At 42.6% G+C, this 23,364-nt stretch overlaps 1 protein-coding gene across 1 annotated transcript in view; it reads right to left on the bottom strand.

Moving 5' to 3' along the window:
* Positions 1-7,671: 7,671 nt before the first annotated feature.
* The window catches only part of SH3BGR (SH3 domain binding glutamate rich protein), a 29,448-nt gene continuing 13,755 nt past the window's right edge, over positions 7,672-23,364 (bottom strand). The window contains exons 4-7 of the mRNA XM_069785090.1: positions 17,136-17,249; positions 11,553-11,582; positions 9,463-9,570; positions 7,672-8,170 (exon numbers count right to left, since the gene is read on the bottom strand). Coding sequence (XP_069641191.1) covers positions 9,505-9,570; positions 11,553-11,582; positions 17,136-17,249 — 210 coding nt within the window. The 3' untranslated portion in view covers positions 7,672-8,170; positions 9,463-9,504. The remainder of the gene's footprint in view (positions 8,171-9,462; positions 9,571-11,552; positions 11,583-17,135; positions 17,250-23,364) is intronic.

Genomic DNA, 23,364 nt, shown 5'->3' on the forward strand with positions numbered 1-23,364 from the left:
CTCTGCTTCCCCAGCTGTCCCAGCTGCACAGGGACCCAAAATACCCCACAAGGCAAAACCCGACCTACACCTTTTGGGGGTTAGAAGTTCCCTTTTTGGCAGCATCCTGCCACGGAGGGTGTCTCTGAGCCCATGCACACAAAGGAAAGAGAGGAAACAGTTCCTTTTAACAAAATTTCAGGCAAAATTTGAGGACATCATTGAGCTTTGTTTTTGTGAAACTTTTTTTTTTAAATCAAACTTCTTTAGAGAAAATGACTCGTACAAAAAAATTCATCCAACTCATAGAAAAGAATTGCTAGAGTCATTATTTTTGCCCAAAAGGCAGCTGGGTTTTCTTTTTTCTGTGAGCAAGCCATGTCACCGAGGCACAAAAGCCTCCCCCTGCTCCCTTGGGTACAGCATTTGGAGAAACTTCTTCTTCCAGGCCCTTGCCCTCCAGTGCCCTGCTATCTTCAATCACAACCTAACTGGCAAGCCGGTGGGGTGGGTTTTTTTAATATGTCAACAAGTACGGCGTCTTATTGAACTTTTATCTTTACTAGTCTCACTGAGGTTAGGGAGAGTTTACCAGGCGACACACAGTTTATGAGTGATTTTCCATTAGCCCGGTCTGAGGCATTAGCATCCAACCACCCTCAAGGGCGGTGTCTGATGAGGGTTTGGCGAGCGTAACCCTCCCCTGCTGCCTTTGGGGTCAGGCAGCATCGTCCGAAAGCAAGCGGTCACGAGCCCCCAGCCCCATCCCGCAAAGGTTGTTTGCTTCGCAAAGGCTTAACCAAACAGAAGGGAGAAGTCAGTGTTCAAGATAAGTCATCTCTTAATGCTGCATTGCACCAGTATTTCCAAGGCTGCTTCTCTCCATGCACACACCTGCAACAGCGCCTAATTTCAACAGGCGGCGAACAAGCTGGCTTCCTTCCCATCACACCCCATGATCTCTCAGTGGGTAAAACATAGAAAAATAAGCATAAAACCTTGGTTTATAGCAAGTACCATTGACTTCTTGCCAGTGAGCAGGAGACGGCTTTACACTTGCAGAGGCACTCGCTGTTTTGGCGCAGGAGACTGAGAAAGGGACACGGCAGCTATTGCCCCTGGAGCTGCTTCTCCCCCTCCTGGGGCAGGACCTGCTGCCCAGGTGCCACCCCACTGGGTGACGGCATCAAGTGAGGAAGAAGCACTTGCTGAGTTTCTGCCGTCGGCTTCACATCTAATTTGGAAATGAAAAATACGGCCTGACAGGCCACCCTTTAGAAGTCTCTGACCTTCATCTATGGCACGTCAATAAGCCCTGCTGCCAGCTTTTGGGACTTGGATGCACCCCGCGGGTTACTATCGGGTGGGCCTGTCTGTAACCCAAAGTGGCTTCGTCACCTCCCAGGGGATTATCCCAGCGCACATTTCTGAGTCCTGACGCCGATGGGGATCAAATGTCTGCCAGGCTCTCATGATGTTTGAATAGTAGCGGACAAGACTTCAACATGCACCCTTAAGACACCATGCACCAAAACACCTGTGTTTTTAGCATGAGTCACTTGAGAGAAGGTGTTGATCTGACATTAGGAATAGTAACAGTCAGGCAAAGATCATTACAGGTTAAAAATGTACTGCTAAGAACAGGAGTGCAGAATACTTTGCTAAGGATATATAGCACTGGTTGAATTAACTTTCTTCAGCTACCTCTGATATACTGCAGGCATCCCTAGGTAGCAGATCTCCACCAGTGAAACCCTGGTTGCTAATGGCAGCCAGTTTCTCAAGGGAAGTTCCCAGCTTCCTTGCAAAGTCCTGCAAAGTCTCGGCTGTGTCACCACAGGGAAAAGCCACGCAGCAGTGTGAAGGGGACCTGCCATTCCCTGGCTCCCCAGCTGCTTCCTCTCTTCAGGTGAGAGACATTTCCAGATCCTAGAAATATTCCTGCTGCCATCCTGTTTCTCAGTGTGCCAGGCAGCCTGTCCTGTATGTTCAGTCTATGCTGTCGTACAGTCATAATCTCTCCTTGCTTTATTTTTCATGCAGCTCCTCATGCTACGTAAGGTACGATGTGCAGTGGGCATCTGTTGAAGAGACATTATTTCCCCTTTCTCCAGAGTAAGATTCTTTTCCAGCTTTATGTTTTCTCTCTTCCTGAGTACAGAACAACTTTCAATATCCACCATTTGGGGGAATTCCAAATTTGGAAATTTGGAAATTTTGCTTGACTACACCAACCAACCAAGGTCCTGTTGCCTCCTCTCATAAGTTGGACAGTGCAAGACTTCGATACCTGGAACAGCTTTTCCCCGATCTTTCAGTGTGAATTTATCCTTTTTGACCAGGGCTTCAAACATTACACAGTACCTACCCCAGAGGAGGTGCCACTGCAGTGCTTTGCAACGCTACTCAGTATTCCCTTCACTTCTGAAAATAGCTCCTTAGCACATCTACTCATCACATTTCTCTTTGCCGCTGGTGCATCACATTACAGCTCCCCATGGCTTGGAGATGAACCTGTGCACACAAGCCTTTCTCCTCCTGTGCCAGTCCTAGGAGTACAGGCTCCCAGTTCGTAGCAGAAATTCTTATTTGCCCCCAAAGCACATGATGCTGGTACTCCATACCACCAAATTTTATCTCACTTCTGTACTTCAGGGTCTTCTGCTTCTTTCTGGGACACCATCCTGTTCTTCTCCACACTGGCAACACTCCCCAACTCCTCACCAGTGCCAAACTTCATCAGCACACGCATCCTGTGCTGGGGCCGCTGGTTAAACACAGTTTCCCGGACTCATCCTTGGAGGTCTTTGCTGCCTTGGGCACATCCCGGCCAGCCCACGGGGGGCTGCCCTGCCACTCCTTCCCCACAGCCTTCTCCTCTCCCAGCGCCGGGCATCAGGCAGAGGCGTCCTTGCCACTTCCAGCAACAGCCGGGCAATACATAACCCACCCTGCCACGGTCTGCATGGCTGGGTGACTCCTCGTTCAGATTTTGGCCACCCAGGTCCCCAAGCTCCTGCCAGAGCTGCTTCCTCCAGCTCCTGCATTTGTCTGCAATGGGCCACACTGGCGGCTGCCCTGAAACCAGCCTGAGGCTGGCCAGAAGCTGAATATAATTTTCTTTTACTGCCTCTAGCTTTCATCAAAATCTGATTAGGAGCACATGGACACCAGTATCAGACCCATTTAAGTTGGATGTAGCCAATAGTAATGCAGCACGCCACATCATTAAAATCCAGCAATGCTATAATCCTTATGGAAAAGTACTGGATGGAGCGCATAGAAAGCCAAAACTTCTCTAACACACCATGCTCCATCACTGACTGCTGGGAATCACTCACATGCAATGGCCAGAAGATGCTTCCTAGCCCAAAGGGGATTTTCTTCCCCCATTTTCTTTCTCGCTTTTCTTGCTTTTCCTTCCCTCCACCCCTGACCAGGTAAGAAACATCACTGAGTTAGTGCCAAGCTTTCACTCCCAAGGTGCTGCTGCTAAGTTAGCTGTAAGGGCTGGAAGAGCCCCCCTTTTTTGGGAGCCCAGGAGAAGCACCCACGAGCAGCCTGGCCCTTTCCAGCTGCCCCCCCGCAGCCCCACACACAGCCCTGCTACCTGCTATTTGCCATGCCCAGCACATCAGCCGGGGCTGCCGCTGCAGGGATTATTGTCTCCCCAGCCAGAGGGATGCTGGAAGAGGAGGCATCTGCTTTATTTATTTCTTTGGAGGTTATTGTGAAGGTGATTGGCTTTTGTTAAAATAAAATATTAAAAGAAAGAAAGAAAGAAACAAAGAAAGAAAGAAAGAAAGAAAAATCCCCGGGGGGGAGGGGGGCAGGGAGGGAAATACAGGCTGGACAGCAAGAATGGAGGTAGCTTGCGTGCTTTGTGCTGCCTGGCAAGCCCTGGGACTGCTAACTTTATCAGGGTAATGTGATTTTAAAGGCTAAGGCCATCAATAGCATTGCTCAGCATGCTGCTCTGGCTCTGTGCTCACCTGCAGCCTCTGATCTGCCCCACCAGGAGCTGGTGGGTGCTGAGCCATGGATTTTGTCACACACTTGCACACAAAAGCTCCTCTGGCACGGTAAGTCACTATTAAGAAAAACTATATATAGTCTCTTCTAGCCTTACTGCTCAAACATTGTAAAGCTTGAAGGTTAAAAAAAATAAAAAAATTTCACCAGAAAGCTGGAAATTGGAACTGAGAGAAAAATGGCATCCATCCAGGATCCCGTCCTTAAAGTCAGCGGAGCGGAAAGCGCCGTGCTTTGCTACCAGCTCCACAGCCGTCGCTCCACATGAGCAGTCAGCTGGGAGTCGGGTGCTCTGGCTCTGACAGCCGCCCTCACCCCTACCTTGGTGCACTCCCGGTATCTTGAAGTCATCTCCCGTGCTCGCCGGGACCCCCCCTCTCACAGTGACCCCTCGAAGGCTGCTCCTGCAGGACAGGCAGCACGTGATTGCAGTCGGAGAGGTGAAGTCCTCCCAGCCCAAAGAGGAGAATGGGCCTTGAGTGCCCAGCTTGGACCACCATCAAGTCAGCTTAAACTACCAAGCGTTGCTGCGCAGAGCTGTTTGCAGCAGCGATACGACAGTTTTTATTCTAACTCTGAAAGCAGCGTGCTTACCAGCTGCCAGTACATAGTGTCCACGATGGGAGGAAGGCTTCCTCGGGCTCCTCTCCAGCCACCGGTACCTCCCAGCCATCTGACAGCATCGAGGAGGTTGACCCTGGGAAAACTACTGAACAGTTTAATTTCTCTCCAATGAATTTCCCTTAGAGTTTTCTTAGGAGAAAATCTCTTGCACAGTTTGTTGGCTCAGAAGTGCTCTCATGCAAGAGAAAGCATGGCAGAGGTTGCCTTTTGGAGCTGTTATTCAAAACCGTTTCTTACAAGCAACAGAATGAAGGTCCTAATATTTATTTTCCTAGAAAACAAACCATTGGCTAGCCCTATCTACTTAGTTACTTCATGATGATACTTGTAGTTGCTTCTTTTACACTTCAGCAGTCTGTTAAACTTGACAATCAATTGTTTAAAAGTGCAAACAGCCACCATCCCATGACATATATGGATCTGTAGGAAGCATAGCTTGAAGCCTTTCTAATTTTAGCTTGTTTCAGTATACTAGAAGTTTATGGCATCAATCATCCAAGGAAAATGCTTTACATACCAAAGTGTCACAAAAAGCAGCATGCTGTTTTGTGTTTAACTGGGGTGCACCAGAATAATTTTGCATCCAGAGTTTCCTGAAGCATGTGAAACACCGTGTACCAGGTGCACCCTGTTAACCAACTGCAGTTGCTTTCTCCCAGTAAAATATAAATGATATAAAAATCCAGACAGTATGTTTTCAAATGCATTTAAGTCAATATCTCACATATTTGTGCTCCTGATTTTCATTCAGCTGTAGTTAGAAAAGACTTAATTCTTTGCCTAGTCACACTAAATTACTGCAGAAAGTATTAAGCTTAGGTAAGCAGAATTAGCGTTATGGCTAAAATCACCAAGCAGCAGTCAGCTTTCAGTTTATCCTCCGCATACTCACAACCTCCTTTTCGTCTGGCAGAAAAGATGATCAGCACGTGCTAAAGAGCATTGTCCCAAGGAACGCACCAAAGAGCTGTGTTGTGAGTACGAGCATCCGCTACCCCGTTTGCATTTTCACTACACATTAAGCATAACCTCGGTCACCAGCTGAAGACCAGGGGAGTGCGTCACTCTTGTATGGGAGGCTTAGCATTCCTCACATTCCCTAAGGGGCTTTCCAGATTATACCCTCTTGAGAAGATGGTTGCCATATTTCTGCCTTAACAAGTAATACCTGAATATGCAAGGTGTGGTGGTTTTGTTTCAAGCCCAAAGCCTGTGGCCCTGCCTGATGTACCGAGTACGCTCAGGCTCTTTGTTCTGCACATCAGTAGGGGGAAAAGAGGAGCCCGAGGTTCATCGGCCGTGCAAAGCTCAGGCAGCCGGGGGATATGTCAAGGCTACCACGAACATGCCGGCTGTTGCACAACACACGCTCACTGCACTGGATTTACCACGTTTCCAGAATGATTAACAGTTCTGTTTTCATTTTGTCTACCATACTCGCAAAAGTCCAGCCTTTTGCTCGAAACTGCTGCAGCGATGACTGGCACCCCAATTCAGCTGCCAGGGAGGTGCAGAACATTTTTCCCAGGAAGAGTAATCACCTGCAGGAACATAAGAAATGGTCAGAGCAGTGGCTCACCTAACCTGGTGGTACTCAGTCTTTGAAAGTGGAAATGGGCAATGCTATTTAGGGACAGCAAGTCTGCTGCATTCAATTTCTTCTGCCCCCAGTCCCCAGCACCCATGTTTCATTGGATTAGGGATATTGGTGGGCACATCCCAGGCTGTAGTATCTACTTACGAGCCTCCTGTTCCTGACATTGTCCAATACCTTCTTGGGCCTGTTGACATTGTCAGTCTCTGTAACATCCTGTGACAACAAATTCCAGAAGTTCCCAACCCACCGTATAAAAAAGTACTCTTCTTTATCTCTTTTAAGCTGATCGACTAATTTCTTTGTGTATACTAACTGTGTATACTAATTTCCATTATTGTATTGCAGGATTTTTTTGACTAACAGTTCTGCATTCATCTTATTCACTGCCTTTCTGATTTTTGTAAATGCCTTGGCTTCCTCTCCAAATTGAAAAGTCTTTGCAGTCTCCTGATGGAGCAGCTGTTTCATCCTCTCTAATTGTTGTTTCCTCTGTACCTCTTCTTATGCCACCACATCTTCGCTGAGATGCAGAGAACAGACTGCACAAAGCGCTCAAGATGTCAACTCAGCAAGGCTTTATATGGCTGCACAGTCAATACCGTCTTCCTGATGGTGCCCAGCATTTTCCTGGGTCTTGGCTGCTGCTGCATGTTGAGCTGATGATTTTGGTTAGCTGTAAGTGAGGAGCCCAAGGTCCTTCCCTCAGCTGGACCTGCCAGCTCTGAGCTCAGCATCACCTACAAGTGTAAGAGCAGCGCAGACAGAGCACACTGCTTCCCTATCCATCCCTTCCCAACAATTGCAACTTTAGATGTATCCTGAACAAAAAAATGTACCCACTCAGGACATTCAGGAAACCTCCACAAATTTTTCGTCCACTTTATTTGCTCATCATTGTTCAAGCACTCACAATATAGGAGATCTCAGGCTGAAAAGCCAGCCTCTTCTCAATCAGAGTTAAACATAAACTTGTGTTTCCTTTGGAGATTGTTTTGTCTATGAAGCTATGGGCTACTTTGGCAATAAGCATTTCTCATCCCCTCCCTTCCTCTATAATCAGTTTTTATAAATCTCATAAAAAGTAATTGAAAAAGGGACTGAAATCCAAGCTCCTTCCTCCTCAGTGAACTTCTAACCAACAGTTACAGTGTGAACACGGATTAAATTTCTCTGCCTCCCTGACCCAGTGAATATGAATGTATCCATGAAGACTGACAAGGCATCAGTAGAAGGGACTGGGACAGCTCTTTCATTCAATGAAGGTTGTGTATGCTCATGGCTGGGTTCTTATACACAATACCAGAAACATCAGCAGGAACCTAAGGCAAGGTGAAGGGCTTTGCATAGCCTACAACCATAACAATGAAGAAAACTTAACTTTACAGATCTTAGCACAGCTTGCTAGGGTTAAATTAATGCTTTTGCAGACAAAGAACAGATATGACAGAAAATGCATTTATTTAAACTGCTGTACAATGGAAATCTCAATCATTTTCAAAAGCCAGCTGAGGGAGAAGTGACTCACATAGCTTGTATACAGGAAGCTTCTTTGCAGTTTTCAGTGCTGAATTTCTTTTTCTCTGAATACGTCACTTGTGTGAGTGCAGTTATCTGCTGAGTGGCAGCAATGTTTGGCAGCATATAAACATGGAGAAAGACATGGTTCCTGCCCTGAGGAGCTTACAATCTAAAATGTGACATGGACGATACTATTCCAACATATAACAATCAACTGAAATATCATCAGTCAGATATAAGAAGACCCATTTTAACAAGTAATTGGAATACCAAATATATATATAAAGGCCACAGGTAGTACAGAGTGGTGTCTTTGTTCTGTTATGTATTTATATATAAGTCTACAGGCATGAAAGTTAGTGATGGTTTGCTTGAGAGTGAGTTTATTTTCTTTGGCGGGGCTGCTCCAGCTTGTGCTTCCTGAACAAAAATAAGGAAAATTAGATTAAAACTTAACACTCCTTTGATTTTACATGTCTGAACACTGGACAACACCGGGATGAATTAATTCCCATGCAACAGAGGAACCCAGTTTTGGGAGATGTAGCATGAAAGAAGTGACAGATTTTCTGCCCTGAGAAGTGACAGATTTTCTGCCCTGTTGAGGCACTGGGTCTCCACATCAGCATATGGTTGGTGAAACCCATGGCAACCATCTCAGAGGCAGAGTTAGCTGGGAATCCCGCTAGTTCTAGAAAGAGCGTATCACACTCTGTGTCTGCAATCAGGACAGAGTCCTGCCACCCAAGGGCAAAATCTGCTGGAAAGTCCAACATTCTTGTAGGTTAACAGTTTTTCCCTACTAAGTGATTGTCTGATCTTTATTTCTGTGCAGAGGAGAAGAGACAGTAGGAGGAAGAAGAAAACCTGAAAATTAAATTTGAAACCACATGCTGACAAACCTTGAGCAATGCTGGATGCTCATACAACCATCCAGGCACAAATTGTGCCTCACAGATGCTTCCTTTTTTGAGGTTTTAAAGTCACATTTGGCCTGGTTTTTAAGGCAATCAGAGTAATTTTATAGTGTGCTGTATTTCTGGTCAGGTTCTTCTCTCTTCCTGTCATTTTTTTTTAACATTTCAAATAAATTTGAGAGAGGTCTTAATTTGAGACACAAAGCTCCTAAAAGTTTCACTGAAATCAGTAGCTGAGTAGGAGAGGAGGGTGACGGATTCTTATCCCAGATGAAAGAGAAGCTGCAATGAGTCTAACAGTTAAGTGTACTTCTGGCCCATCAGTTTGGCACTTGTGCATATATACTGACCACTCAAGCAGTACACACCTAAGCATGCTGCAATTTGCATTGCTCATACTTAGAGGACACAGCAGAGAGCTACGGGGTACCGTAAGAAGATGTTAAGGAATATGCCCAAAGCAGATATCAGAAGCCGGGCAGGGAGGTGAAGGTTGTAAGAGTGAAGGGGAATGGATCAAAGGGCCTGCAGTATTTGGCAGACATTAGGGATCACAGAGACAGCTGTGTAGGAAAGTCAGATTCATTGTTGCCACAGAAATGGGGAAAACTAACAGACTCATTAAGGACAATAGTTCTGACTAACAGTTACGTGTCAAATGCGTAATACCTTTTTTTTATTTTGGTATGTTCTTTCCATTCTTGTCATTGCATATAAGAACAATATATACAAAATTTTCAAGTTTATCTTGGTTGAAGAACATTTTGAAACTGTGCTGCGTATCTTAATAGTTACCTGAAAACCTGTTCAAGAAAGAATGTGTCACAGGGAAGTGTACTAAGACTCTTCTTGCTCCTCCACCTCTTCCTTTTCTTCTCCCTCTTCCTGCTTTTCTTCTTCCTCCTTTTTTATAGAAAATAGTTGTAGTTATCATGTAGGAATTGAAGGAAAATAAACAGTCTTGAAATGCAGAGCTCTGCTTTTGCAACTGTTCTGTTTCTAGTAAATGCAATATTATTTGAGCTTAACAAATAGAACAGAGAAGAAATGCACAGAGCTTTTAATCTTAACATGCCAAGGCTCTAGCTTTGTGGAGTTAATAGGCAAGTGCTGGAATATAAAAACCCTCTTCTTAGAGAATTTAGAACATGATACCTGGTTAGGCTGCAAATAGATGTTCAAGATCAAAATGAGAATTTGAAATATATGTAAATATGACAAAAAGTTTAGTATTTTTAATTATATGCTTTCTTGGAGCAGTAAACAAGTCAAGATTCATGGCATAGGAACTAGACTTCTGAATAATCTAAAAATCATTCAGAGTCAGATAATACAGCCCTGTTTCTGTTTCAAAAGCTATTCTTCCTCTCTTTTATATAGGAGAAATGGTACAATTTAAAGGCAATAGACCTTTGTTTCAGTCAGCCAAATGAACAGTTATCTGAAAGCTAGCATTTATGTAACACAGACAGCAATCTGTGTTTATTGTCTTTTAAGAGCTAGTAAATGAAGCTTTAAAGTGTAGTCCTACTCTGAAAAACAACCGAAAATTGCATCGTAGGCTTCTCTGCTCCTTCTCTTCCAGCAAACTGTTCAAAGGCGCTCCTGTGTGTATAAAATGTCCTACCTTTGTATACTACCTAAACTACAAAAATTACACCAGGAATTTCTTCCTGGCTTAACCAACCAATCAAAGAATACATAATCAGTTTTCAGTCAGGACTGCAGGTAGTATATGAGCAGCACAGACCCTGGGTTTTCCTCTCAGACACATACGGTCTGTAGAAGAGTTACGCCCGAGTCACTGAAGTAAAATGCTGTTTAACCATGTGCTTGGGAATGGATCTGTTGTAATCAGATTCCTGGTTTGAATAGTTGTTTTTCAGGGAAAACCACTGCACTAAAGGATCATCCCTGCAAAATCAGAAATGTAATACAAACTTACGCACAGGTCAGCTGGATTAGAAGTTCTTGTGCAAAGGAATATTGCCTCTTTCAGCATTTTCCCCCAGCACTCTTTGAAACAGGGCCAAGCAAGCCCACAGACAAGCAACATCTTTCAGGTATTAAAAACTTCAGTTGAAAATTCAAGTCAATGACCTTTTACAGAAAAAATGGGTGTTTTTCTTGCTTGAAGCATCAGTTAGTGGTGCCAGGGTGCACTAACCAACCTTAACAGCCCTCACCAGCCTCACCAGGAGCCCCCACGCTTTGCCATGGGCCCATGAGCTCCATTTCAGCTGCCAGATCCACAATGCACAACTCTGACAGCGGGCACGTGTATGTATACACATGTATAGATACATGCATTGCAGTTTGGAAGTGGGAAGATGTGAATGTGTCCTCTTATTAATTGCAGGTTTGTAGTTGAAAGCAGCCTAAAGTAGTCATTAGTTTTACTGGGAGCACTGAAGAAAAAGTTCCAGGCACAAACTTGCAATGCTGGGCAAAACAGAAAAGTGTATAAGGAATTGCACCTGGGTCTTACAAATTCTGGCAAGGAAAATATTTCCTTTATAGGCAGAACTGCCTAAATTGTCAGAATGACTCTTTCATGCTCACAACACTAAAAATGTAATCAGCATGATGTCAGTTAGCAATTGTCAAAGATATAGTTGTCTTGGGAGTCCTTGGAAAATTTTATTAAAGAATCTGTGAAAGACAATTTCTCTTCCATTTACAGTTTTTAATGATTAAAGGCCTATCTTTGTTCCCAAACAATAAGACTATGACATGACAAATAATTATCTCTAGCAGAATATAATACTAGTATGTTTAGTTTCATGAATAAGAATTTACTAACTTTTGAGTTACGCAATGAGACTGAAAAGGAATTAAATGCACACAAACAAAAGATGAAAGCAAAATGTACAAATATACTATACCCCTGTTGCTGCTTGTTCTTCCTGGCTTTCCTATACAAGATATTCAAAAGAATATGTTTAAAAGATAGATCAAACAAAGAATATCAGAGGTCATATAAGGCAAAACGCAGCAGAAATTAAACATTGAATTTAGGAAAATTACGTGGAATTCAGTTAATTTATTTTGAGATAATGTCCTCCAGATTAACTCACAAAGTACATTTAAGCTAAGCATTTACTTTGAAAAAGAGCTATAAAATCATTATATACAGCTCCCTTTTTCTCAGTTACTTACAATCAAATTTGCTTCACTGACAGGCAAAGCATTAGAGCTGGGATTTTGTTTACTTTTTCAGGTGTTTTGGGGCTTTTTTTTTGTAATTAGCTGGTCTGCAAAATGAAAGTTAAATCAGAATTCTCCAGACTCCTATCTATGTTATATATATTATCACTCAGAATCTGGCTTGCAATTCTGTTAACTGTTGTAGGCTGGAACAGATGCCTTGGCTCAACAGTACTGGGGAATAAGAAATAAAACAAGCCGGTTTTAGACTGTAGATTGAGCAAAAGTGATGAAGACAAGAGAAATAATAGAGAAAGAAAAATTCCAGTGAATGGAATTTAATGTTAGATACCACGCTGGTTATTGGAGAGAAGAGCTAATCTTACACAAAATCATATCATAGAATCATAGAATGTTTTGGGTTGGAAGGGACCTTAAAGATCACCTAGTTCCAACCCCCCTGCCATGGGCAGGGACACCTTCCACTAGACCAGGTTGCTCAAAGCCCCATCCAACCTGGCCTGGAACGCTTCCAGGGATGGGGCATCCACAACCTCTCCGGGCAACCTGTTCCAGTGCCTCACCACCTTCACAGTAAAGAATTTTTCCTAATATCTAGCCTAAATCTACCCTCATTCAGTTTAAAGCCATTACCCCTCATCCTATCACTACAGTCCCCATTAAAGAGTCCCTCCCTATCCTTCCTGTAGGTCCCCTTTAGGTACTGGAAGGCTGCTATAAAATCTCGCTGGAGCCTTCTCTTCTCCAGGCTAGACAACGTCACCTCCCACAGCCTATCCCTACCCCTCTCCCAAAGAGAAAGAGCGAATGGAATAGTACCATGCAGAAGGCATGAGTGGTTGATAGGAGTTTGCATAGAATGAGTTGAGATAAGGAAGTGAGCTGCAGTGCCAGGGTTTATATATGGCCTGGGGAATTGCTAAGATGGGATACAGACTCGCATTATAATATGATTTTTTAACATGTTTCTAAAATAATTCTGCCCTGAAGTAAGCCTAATCTGTACTGCAAACTGATTTAACTGGGACACCTCTTAAAAAATATTCTAACCCCCAAGCTAAAATCTAAAGTTAAAATCAGATAGTAAAAATAAAGAAAAATTATTACCATCACATCTACTGACCAGCAGAACCCTTGCTGTGCATAGGAGGTCACAGTTTTTCCTCAAAAAACTCAAAAACAAAGGGACAGACAAAGCAAGAAGGGACACTATATCCAAACAAAATGGTTCCTCAACCTTCTCCATCAGAGGATGGGGATTAGAAATAAAATAAAACAAAAAGATTAGGAGGAAGTCAAGGATAAGCTTGATGAAGTGATTAGGGAAGGAAAGTATGCAACAGGTTTAAGGTGAAAAAAAAATTCATAATCTAAGGAAATCCTAGTGCAGCTGTCCTTTGTTGACGCAGGCTGAAAGCTGTTCCTGTTACTTACTACCAGATCTGTGTAAGAGACTCTTGTGGATTAACCCCAGCCAGCAACTAAGCACCACACAGCTATTAGTTCGCTCAGTCCCCCGCAGTGGGATGGGGGAGAGGACCAGAAAAAAGGTAAAACTCGTGGGCTGAGATAAAGACAGTTTAATAGGACAGAAAAGAAAGGGAAAAAAATAATAATGCTAAAAGAATATACAAATCAAGTGATGCACAGTGCAATTGCTCACCACCTGCTGACCAGTGGCCAGCCAGTACCCGAGCAGTGATCTGCCCCTCCAGCCAACTCCTCCCAGTTTTGTACAGCGTGACATCATATGGCATGTTGGGGTCAGCTGCCCTGGCTGTGTCCCCTCCCAAATTCTTGTGCCCCTCCAGCCTCCTCACTGGCAGGGCAGTACAAGAAGCTGAAAAGTCCTTGACTTAGTGTAAGCACTGCTCAGAAACATCTAAAACATCAGTGTGTTATCAACATTGTTCTCACCCTAAATCCAAAACACAGCACTGTACCAGCTACTAGTAAGAAAATTAACTCTATCCCAGCTGAAACCAGGACAGGGACTTTCTATTTCAACATCTGCTCCGGGCTTTCCTGGATGCTTGCCTGAATGCAGGGCTGGAGCTGCTGAAGTCTAATGTGAGTCTAATGTGAGTGTGTGGAGAACAACCTGTCACTGTGTGCACTTATCTCTGCCCCTTTCAGGAGGCAGCTACTGACTTAAGAGTTTTGTTTCTCAGAGGGCTGGGGTCTCTCGCTGGTTTTCTCAGGGTCATACCAGCCTGAGACTGAAAGCTGGAGCTTCTGGACTTCTGCATCTCTCAGCAAGGGCAGCAGAAGCAACATGCCTCTGCTGAAGCTGCAGCCTCCACACGTACCCACGTTGACCACTGGCTGCCATTCCTGCTACTGAGGCATCGGAGGAGCCTTCTGAAGTCATCTGGGACCTTCCGTGTAGCTCCACGGTTGAGACAGTAACAGTTTATTTTGTTATCTGTCTTATGCTCATTGGCAAAGACTAAGATACCTTTACCTCACCAAGACACTTTTAGAATTTCTAGAATTTTTCCATAGCACTGGCATTTCTCCTGCAAAGTCACTAGAGAAAAGCTGGCTGGGTTACACCCCACAAGAAAGAGTCCTTTTTAAGCTGGTTTGAAACTGAGTGCTAAATAATGCCAAAATGCCAATACTAGATTCCCACTGGTACATTAATTCAGAAGCAGAACATAAAACTGCAATGTTTAAATTATGGCATTTTGATCTGAGGGTTTGTGAAAAGGGTAAGTTGACACTCCAAAAGAGTCCTGACTACTGTTCAAAAGATGCAACTGTTTGGCTACAAAACACAGTGGGCCACTGATAAAAAGGTCACCCTTTCAGAACTCAGTATGCAAAGACCAGCTCTTAATAAGCTAGAATGAAAAAAGACATGGGTGGGGAAAGTACACAGAAAACATCTATTCAGTGTGGTCAAGCAGTCAAACAAGTTGTGCTGGGCTGCAGAATGAGAGAAAGAGAGGGAAATACTGAAAATCCTGTGTTGATACTACATGTATCCTTTAGGACCTAACATCCAGTGAAGATACTCTAACAGCAATCAAACAGTCTTTAAATGTATTTAACTTCATAAAACCCTGACCAGGTAAGGAAATGTTATTCCAGCTTTCTGTTATAAAGGTAAAATGAGATACAAAGACAAAAGGCGGAATTCATCTCACTGTAGCTGCCTCAAAGTTATTCTTCTCATCTAAACTCATCCTTTGTGTGCTGTCTGTAGTGAATGAGAATACCAGAATTTCTACAGAATGATTCATGGCATCCCAACAGAAGTGATAATTGGGATGAACTGTGGCAAGGTGGGCAGATGCCACGTCACTGAAGTGATTTGTCCTAGGTGACATGGAAAGTGGGTGGTGGAACAGAGTGAAAAATGGGGTTTGTGCGTCCCTGGCAGAAGCCCCTCGTACCTTGCTGCCTGCAGTGGTGAGTATCCTCTCTAAAAATGAGTGAGACGGGAATAGAAACAGTGCTTTTTTTCTTCCCCCAGGAGCTAACATACACCTGGCATGATGAAGGTGGGTATCAGAGTTGGACAATTTCAGGAAGACTTTTCCTCCTTCTTATGTAAGACCATGTAAGAACATTTTGACACTGCCAAGACTATGCAGGTGAAAGGGGAGGATTTGTAAGACTAACTATATTTTATGCCCTCACAAGCACAGAAAAATCTGTTCAAACACACTGTCTTGCCTGGTGCTGTCTCCTCTGCCAATCCCCTCCCTGTAAAACTAAAGAAGAATGTATTTTCCACTTACAGCTCCAATCCATTCTGTGAGAAATGGAGCAAGGTGCTTGTTGTATAGGAGTGGTATTGCATTATGTCATTACAAAACCTCTCATACACAGCTGCTTGACACATTTGCAGACATGTTCCAGCATTCTGTTCTCATTTGAAAAATATTAGACTGCCAGCCAGAATGGCAAGTAACCTAACCCAGTCAGGGGATGCACTGCAGTTTTATGCTGGGCTTCTCTTAAGAGCTGAGTAAAAAGGTATTTGATGGCACTCATGTGTTGGGTGAAATTCATAGAGACATGAAAAGTTCTTGGATACAATTTAAGGAGAAATTTCAGTTCCCACTGGGGACTGTCTCTCCTCACCGCCATTTTGAAATTTTAAATGGGACTTCGCAGTGCCTGCGGCTTGCATGAGGCTGTGTGAAAGGTGCTTTTCCAGCCTAACAATGACCGATTCTGTCATTGTTATAAAGGACAATGGGGAAAGGCTTACAGAGAGGTGCTTCCTCTGGAAAAACATAGCAGCTAGATGGAAAAAAAACAATACACATTTGTTTTGCTCTTTAGTGAAAGAGATGATGCATTTATGACAGATATTCCACTGGGACTGTCTGATCTCCAAACCACAAAAAAAATCCAACACGTGTAAGTGCTTGATCCAGCAGTAGGCCTGCATCTTTGGGAAGAGAGTCACCTGACACTGCAACATCAAAATAAACCCATCCTTAAATGTCAACTTGTCAGAGCAGCAGGAAGAATAAAGCAGCTGGATCCCTATCTCCAGACCCAAGATCTATTTCTGCCTAGTCTTTACTGAGTCTAGAACCTGGCCAGTAACATAAACACCCCACTGAGGAAGGCACCGGCACACAACAGAATGGTCTCTTTTTGCGGGATCCACCTACATTTCAACAAGTACTTTATTGATGTTAGCTAACTGCAGGATATTATACTAGGGAATTGAAGGAACTCATATGGTTGCTTCCAAGAACATTTAGCACTGCAGTTTGAGATCTGTCCATGTGACTGTAATACCAGACCATGATGCAGGCAGAAAGGGTAACAATGGTCTCCATTTCTGCATGGCCCAGGGGTTTCTTCATGACCTGGAGAAGACACTGTCAGATCTGGCTCGCTGCAACAGCAGTCAATGCTGGTACATGACAACAAACATTAACAACTAGATTTACGAGCAGTGCAGATGCTGGCCATTGATAGCCGCAAATTTTTCCACACAGATAGGACTCAAATGTCTAATCCTAAATTATTCTTCATAACTAGAATCTGGTTTCAAATGAGCATTAAAAAAGAAAGCTTATGGTAACAAGTGGTAAAAGGAAACTGTTGAAGACAACTGCTGTTATTCAAGATTCAGAGCAAAGTTCCCTGGAGTTTTATCTAGGTTTCATATCACCATGATGTCAAGGAAAATGCATCCAAAAGACAAGCAGGACCACGCTGCAGTCAGCCTTCCCACCGTGAAGCACACTAGGAGGGCCTGTACGTTTATGTTCCATGTGCTTAGCATGTAAAATCCTCCTATCACGAAGGGAAAAAGGAAAAATTACCTGTTGATCTTCTGAAGGTGGCTGAGCAGACTGAGACTCTTCATGAGCCCCTTCATCTGCCTTGTCTTCTGTGTGTGCCTCCGTTTCGTGCGTGGCATCAGACTTTTCAGTCTCCTGGAAGCAAAGGAGAAGTCATTGTTAGTTTCAGGGCACATAACCAACACTTCATTCTATAAAACTCTTGACTTTACAGTTTGGGGAAGTGTTTTTCTAATTTGCTTCAGTATTTAAATGAAAATATATCCTTTTGGACATTTTGCTGTGAAAGGAACACTTGTTGGCATGTTGATCTGTTGGTAAAGGCATGGGGTTTGTGTAGGGAAAACATGAATTCAGGCACTTATTCCTCTTCAGAGCATAGTAGATTCTCTAGCTTTTCTATGGAAAGTTTAATGGAAACCAATGCTCACCCTGAAAGCACATTCTAGTTTCAGAAAAAAAAGCTTTTTCCACCAGCATGCATTCCAATTGAACTTCATCAAGAAGCTACAGAAAAACAGAAGTAATAAGGATTTCATATACAGTCTCTTAACTTTCTTGTTTAAAATCATCAGGAAACTGTTCCGCATTTCACACACCCATCTATCAAATCTATTCCAGCACCATGAACAAGCACCTTCTATAAGGCTCTTATTTTAAGTCCTGCTGTACTTTCAGCTAGGTATCTGTGAAAGGTCACAGTGAATCACGCACTGTGTCAGATAAAAGGAGACCTGAATGGCCTCAAGCGGAACAACAGAAATAGGATGAAATGCAATAGCATGAAGTGCAAAGTCATATCACTTGGGACAGGTAGTTCTGGGAGAGAGATTAGAAACAGCTGTTTCTACTGCACTTTGGGAGCTCGTTAGCTGTTGATCATCAAAGAAGAAAAAGATGGATGTATTTAAATAATCACAGAATAACTGAGCCATGAATGTGATGCGACAGTGAAAGAGGTAATAAATGTGATCCTCAGATGTATGAGGTGGAGCTGAAAGCAAATATTAATGTCATTGTGTAAGGCCAAGGCAAAACCTTCTCTGGATCGCTCTGTACTGTTCCAGTCACTCAGGCTCAAGAAAGAGAAATTCAGACTGGAACAGGTGCAGAGCAGGGCTACAGAATATTTGAGGGAGTCGAGAGCCTGTCTTATGAAAGGGTGACAAAAAAAGCTTCATTACTTTAATCTGTTGAAAGTAATGCTGTGAGGGGATACGATGGGTCTCTAAAAATAGATCAGAGTAAACATCAGGGAGGGATAGGATAAGGAAGAGCGCTGAGGTAGATGCAAAATGAGTATAAAACAGCTGTGAATAAAAATTTTAATCATCAGCAGTGTGAAATTTTAGAAGGGCTTTCTAAGGAAGAAGCGGAGGCAAAGGATCTAATTCATTAAAAGGGAATTTGACCACTTTTGAGAGGTGTTATCTGGTGTGGTTGCCTCCAGCAACAGAGAATTGGGCTCAGGGGAATTCCTGTCCTGTGTCATCCTAAGTCCTACATGCTTTGGGCAGAGCAGCATGTCCCTGACAGAAGACGAGCTTCTTTCTCACCCCTGTGACCAAGCCCTTACAACTCATCCATGTGGTCCGTTTGGATTTTTCTGCTTTTCCATAATTTCATTTGTCTCTACAGTTAAGCAAAAGCCCCCACTCAAGATCCCCTGTCCTTTAAGCTTCACAAGTCTTCCTCCAGTGTCCTCATTATATATGATTTCTTCAGCCGGTGTACTTAGCCTGCAGAAGCGTGACACTAGCATAGCTACCTGGCTTTTAGCCCCAGAGCAGACTTGGGTGAGTGCTGACTTAGGGAACTTTGTCCCGTCATGTGGTGTGCAATATAAGATATGTCCTCCTGCTGAGATGCTCTGCTGGATGGGGACAAAAAGTATAGAAAGAAGGTTAGGAATGTTTGGAAGCAGATACCATGACAGAGTGGAGAGGGACAAAATACTTCTTCAGTTTTATCCTTTTCCTGAAACTTCACCATCTGTAAGATTTGGTGCCCTTCTGGCAATTTCCTCCTGAATCACGGAAAATATGTTTTATATGTAAGGAGCTTGCAATGAAAAGAGAGTAGGCACATAGGCTCATTAGTTCCCCTTCCTCTCTGCAGAGAAAAACAGCAGCAGCAAGACGCCCTGTCAGCCAGCAGCAAGCGTTGCCCTCCCTGCAGTCCTTCCCAGCACTGCGCTGCCCCTGCCCTCCTGGCAGAAAAAGCCTTCCCAGGGCTGCACGGTGAACTGGAGCAGGAGGCTGATCAAGATTAAAGCTTTAAAAAGAAAAACATTTCTATCATCTCACACAATTTACACACTCCATTACACAGCTGCATGAATGTTTCTGCCAGCATGTGGGGGATGCCTGGGGAGAGGAATGAGCAGCTGGGAGTAAGCAGAAGGAGCCAGAGGAAGGAGGAAGGAGAAAAGACTACTTCTTTTTCTGGCAATATTGTCTCATTTCAAGTACATATAAAACTCTGGGCTCACTGCATTCTGATCCTGGTGGCATTGTTATTAAAAACAGATCTACAGAGTCATTTGTTTGGCTTAATTTATCTTTTACTTTTCCCCCACAAGCTAAGAAAATATTTGAAGATTAAAATATGTAGGAACACAGACCTATATTGAAATTCTCGTGTAACATTGTGTTAATACATTGTTTTCTTAAGCAAATCATAACTTCCTTACAGATACTTTCTTTGTAGCAGTTCCTAAAATGAAAAGGATAGTGTTAATGAAAACTAAATTGGTTAGATATTTATTTTCAGCATGTATATTAACATTTCATTTTAAAATCTATGTACTCGATATTTTTGGCAGATACATAAAATACATAAAAACTGAAGACGGCATTCTAATTAAAGTGAACTTATTGTGTAGAACTATCTCAGATGAATCATATACTTACTCAGAGCACGAGGCAAAAAAAAAGTTGTAGTTGAAAGAACTAAGAACTCTAGAAGCAGCATGTTATCAGCCAGAACACATGCGCATGCACACACACATACAGAGTTCTTGTTAATTATATGGAGAACTGTGATGTTTGGAATATCATCATTATACTAGCTCTCCATAAAAACACAAAATTTAATTTTTAACTGATTTAAAATGAAATACCATTTACAAAGATTGGCTGAAAATTTGTAATTCAAAACAGTCTTAGTAGAAGTCTTCTTCAACTAAAAGACTAAAGCTCAAGCATCTATGGATTTGGGGATATCAGGATTATGGATATTAAGACCAAGAATACTAAGATTAAGGATTTAAGTATATACAAGATTTAAAAACAGACCCTCAGCTCAAGTAAATCAGCTTCACTGAGTTCACAGAGCAATTGCAAACCTAAATGATCTTGCTACAATCTACTGCCTCTCTGGACTTCTGGGAAACAGAAGCAGTATTCCAGGGCAGTTAATAAATTTCTCTAAAATCCTGATTGTCCTTGAAAATAAAAAGCAATTAATTACCTGCATTCAAACCTTGCTAAGATACTCAGAAAGTGTAGTAATACAGCATACTGTTTGTCATCTTAGTTTAAGTAATAAGCATCTCATTGACAAAACAATTCACCTGTGCCATTTTAGAAACCAAACAGTGCAACTGGAGCTTGTAATGGGCTGTTCACACATTACCAATATTTCAGAGCATTTTCAAGAATATTGAGAACAGTCTCAGACTAAGCATAAAAGTGATGGGGCCTTTAAAAAGAAACATACCCAACTTTAGGGGCAGTTGAGACTGACACATCTGACCCTAGACATACAAACTACATTGATTATAGCTCAAATGTACACAAGTATACTATTGGCACATCAGTGTTCATGCCACTAATCCAAGATTAAATGGGATCATTCAGAAATCCATCACTAACTTGAGTGATCTTTGGGTCAGGCATAAAGCACAGCTGTCCTCTAAATCCCAGCCTGCCATCAAACATGTTTAGAAGCCAGAAGTATTCTAGACCAGGTATTCCTTCAAGTGAGAAGGTATTTCATATTAACAGACTAGAGAACTTATTAACACAAACCCTTTGCCTGCTTCTTCTCTTAGGCACATAAAACTGTGCTACTCATCCCTGTTAAATGATGCTTTAGAAAACAGTGTCATGGGGAGGCAACAAGAGAGAGAGCATGATGTGAGCTAATTGACCCTTTCTGAAGTACCGAAAATATTTATTGGTTTTCTGCAATGTCACTGAGTTTTATGACCACATAGCACCCTTTAAGGATAAAAAAATGTACTTGGTATAGAGGGAAAAAAATGTGAAGATCTTTGCCTGACTCTCACAGTGATCTAAGCAAATCATTAGCATTTAGAGCTTCAGCCTTTCCACCAAGATCTGCAGAAGTTTACACATGCCATCCAGGCATCTAAATACTTCATTGTATTGGATCCGGAAACATGGTGATGGACACAGCAACTGGCCATTTGTACAGTGGTACCTGACCAGAACCCTTAGCAGAAATCTGAACAGGGCTGGCTGCAGAGAGGGGTGGGCGTCTACTCAGGGAGCTGCCCCACAGCCTGTTCTCCAGCCAGCCTGGTTAACTTTGATGTTTATTTGCTATTTCCTACTGAAATAATTACAGCTTTTTTGTAAGTAAGAGGATACTTAAATAAATGTGTAAAGACTACTTTGCTTGTGTGCTGCAGGTCTGAGAAGGGTTGTCTTTGTATCTGTGTGTATTCAGAGCTTCTTCACATGTGTCTCAGAGTCAATCTGCACCTTGCTGACAACTTTGATGTGTCCTAGACATATCAGACTCACCCTGTAAATGTAGATCAGCTTGCACATTAGGGTCTGGCACCATCAGAGCTCAAATACCTAGCAGTAACAGTTCAATGTAAACACTTGATGAGTAGATCTGGTGACAAGTCGTAGCCACCTGACCCAGAGAGAAGTCAAGGCTGCAAAAATGAGAATTTGCAGAACTGAAACATGTATTTTGCACTCAGCAGGCTGACGTGGCAATGCATTTAACTACAAGTGTTTTGCTGGGAAGTTATAATTTGTTGAGGGAGTAGCAAAAAGTTCCCTGCTTGCTCTAGACAATAGACTCAAAACAGTCCTGGGTCAGGATCCTAGTGGACAGTGCTGTGAAACAGCATCATGGTCATTAAAGAGCTTCTCTACTGCTGATGCAATATGAGACAAAAGATGGATGCAAAAGGAAAGAGAATCTTCTGAGGCATGAGTATAAAACATGTATCAGCTTCATATTAACATTTTAATGTCTCAGTGAGGTAAAAACCCCTAGAAAGCAAATACTTACTGACTGTTTTGTGGTGTTTCTGTGCTTTATAGTTTGCTTCTTTTATAAATTATCACCACATTCCAGAAAAAAAAAAATATTTAAGAAGGGATTAGTAGGAAACCCTGTCATATGTGTCATCATCACCATCTCTTCCACACCTGACTTATTATTCCAGATTCAGGCTGTGGGAAATCAGTGTCACGAGCCATTCATTGTACTTCATGCTAAGGTTGAATTGACAGCCTAATGAAAGGAAAGCAGAAGCAGTGCAGCAAGGTTATTTGTATGACAAAGCACAGCCAGACTGTCATCAGTGAAGCTGCTGAGAAACACTTCTGCAATAAATGCTAAACCACTTGTATATGTCTCTCTCAAATTCAGGAACAGATTCTAAAAGGGAGACAATGTATATATACTTCCACTCTTTACACGGATTTTTTAAAAACACTCTCACTTATTTCCACTTTCTGAACTGAAACAATTGCCACCACCACCAGTGCGGCAGTTAATCAGCATAAACCATAATTGGTTGCTACCAATAGCACTAACATTAATCTTCCCAGCAGAATGTACTGAACATGTTATTTTCAACATTTACAAAGTTGTCACAAAGTAGAAACTGTAATAGCCTCTGCTGACAGCTGGGAGTGAATGAATTCTAAAAAATTGTTACTTTGCTTCATAGACACGCTATCTAATAGGAGCTTGCATGAAGGAGCAGATAATATATGAAGTGGGAAGATGGAAAAATGCAATTTTCTTTATCTCATTGATTCTCCACATATCTTTTATAATAATTATAATATGTAATACCTGCAGTCCTTTAAGCCTTTCATGGCTTTGTGGATGTTAATTAAATGAATTCTCACAAGACCCTTGTGAGGTAGGCAAGTAATTTTTATTTCCCTTGGTGGGAGATGGCGCAGCTAAAGCAGAAAGTTTAAATCACTTGCTCCTTATCACTCAGGGACTCAGCGTCAAAGACATTTAT

Source organism: Haliaeetus albicilla, chromosome 6, assembly GCF_947461875.1.
Source record: "Haliaeetus albicilla chromosome 6, bHalAlb1.1, whole genome shotgun sequence".
Taxonomy (NCBI): domain Eukaryota; kingdom Metazoa; phylum Chordata; class Aves; order Accipitriformes; family Accipitridae; genus Haliaeetus; species Haliaeetus albicilla.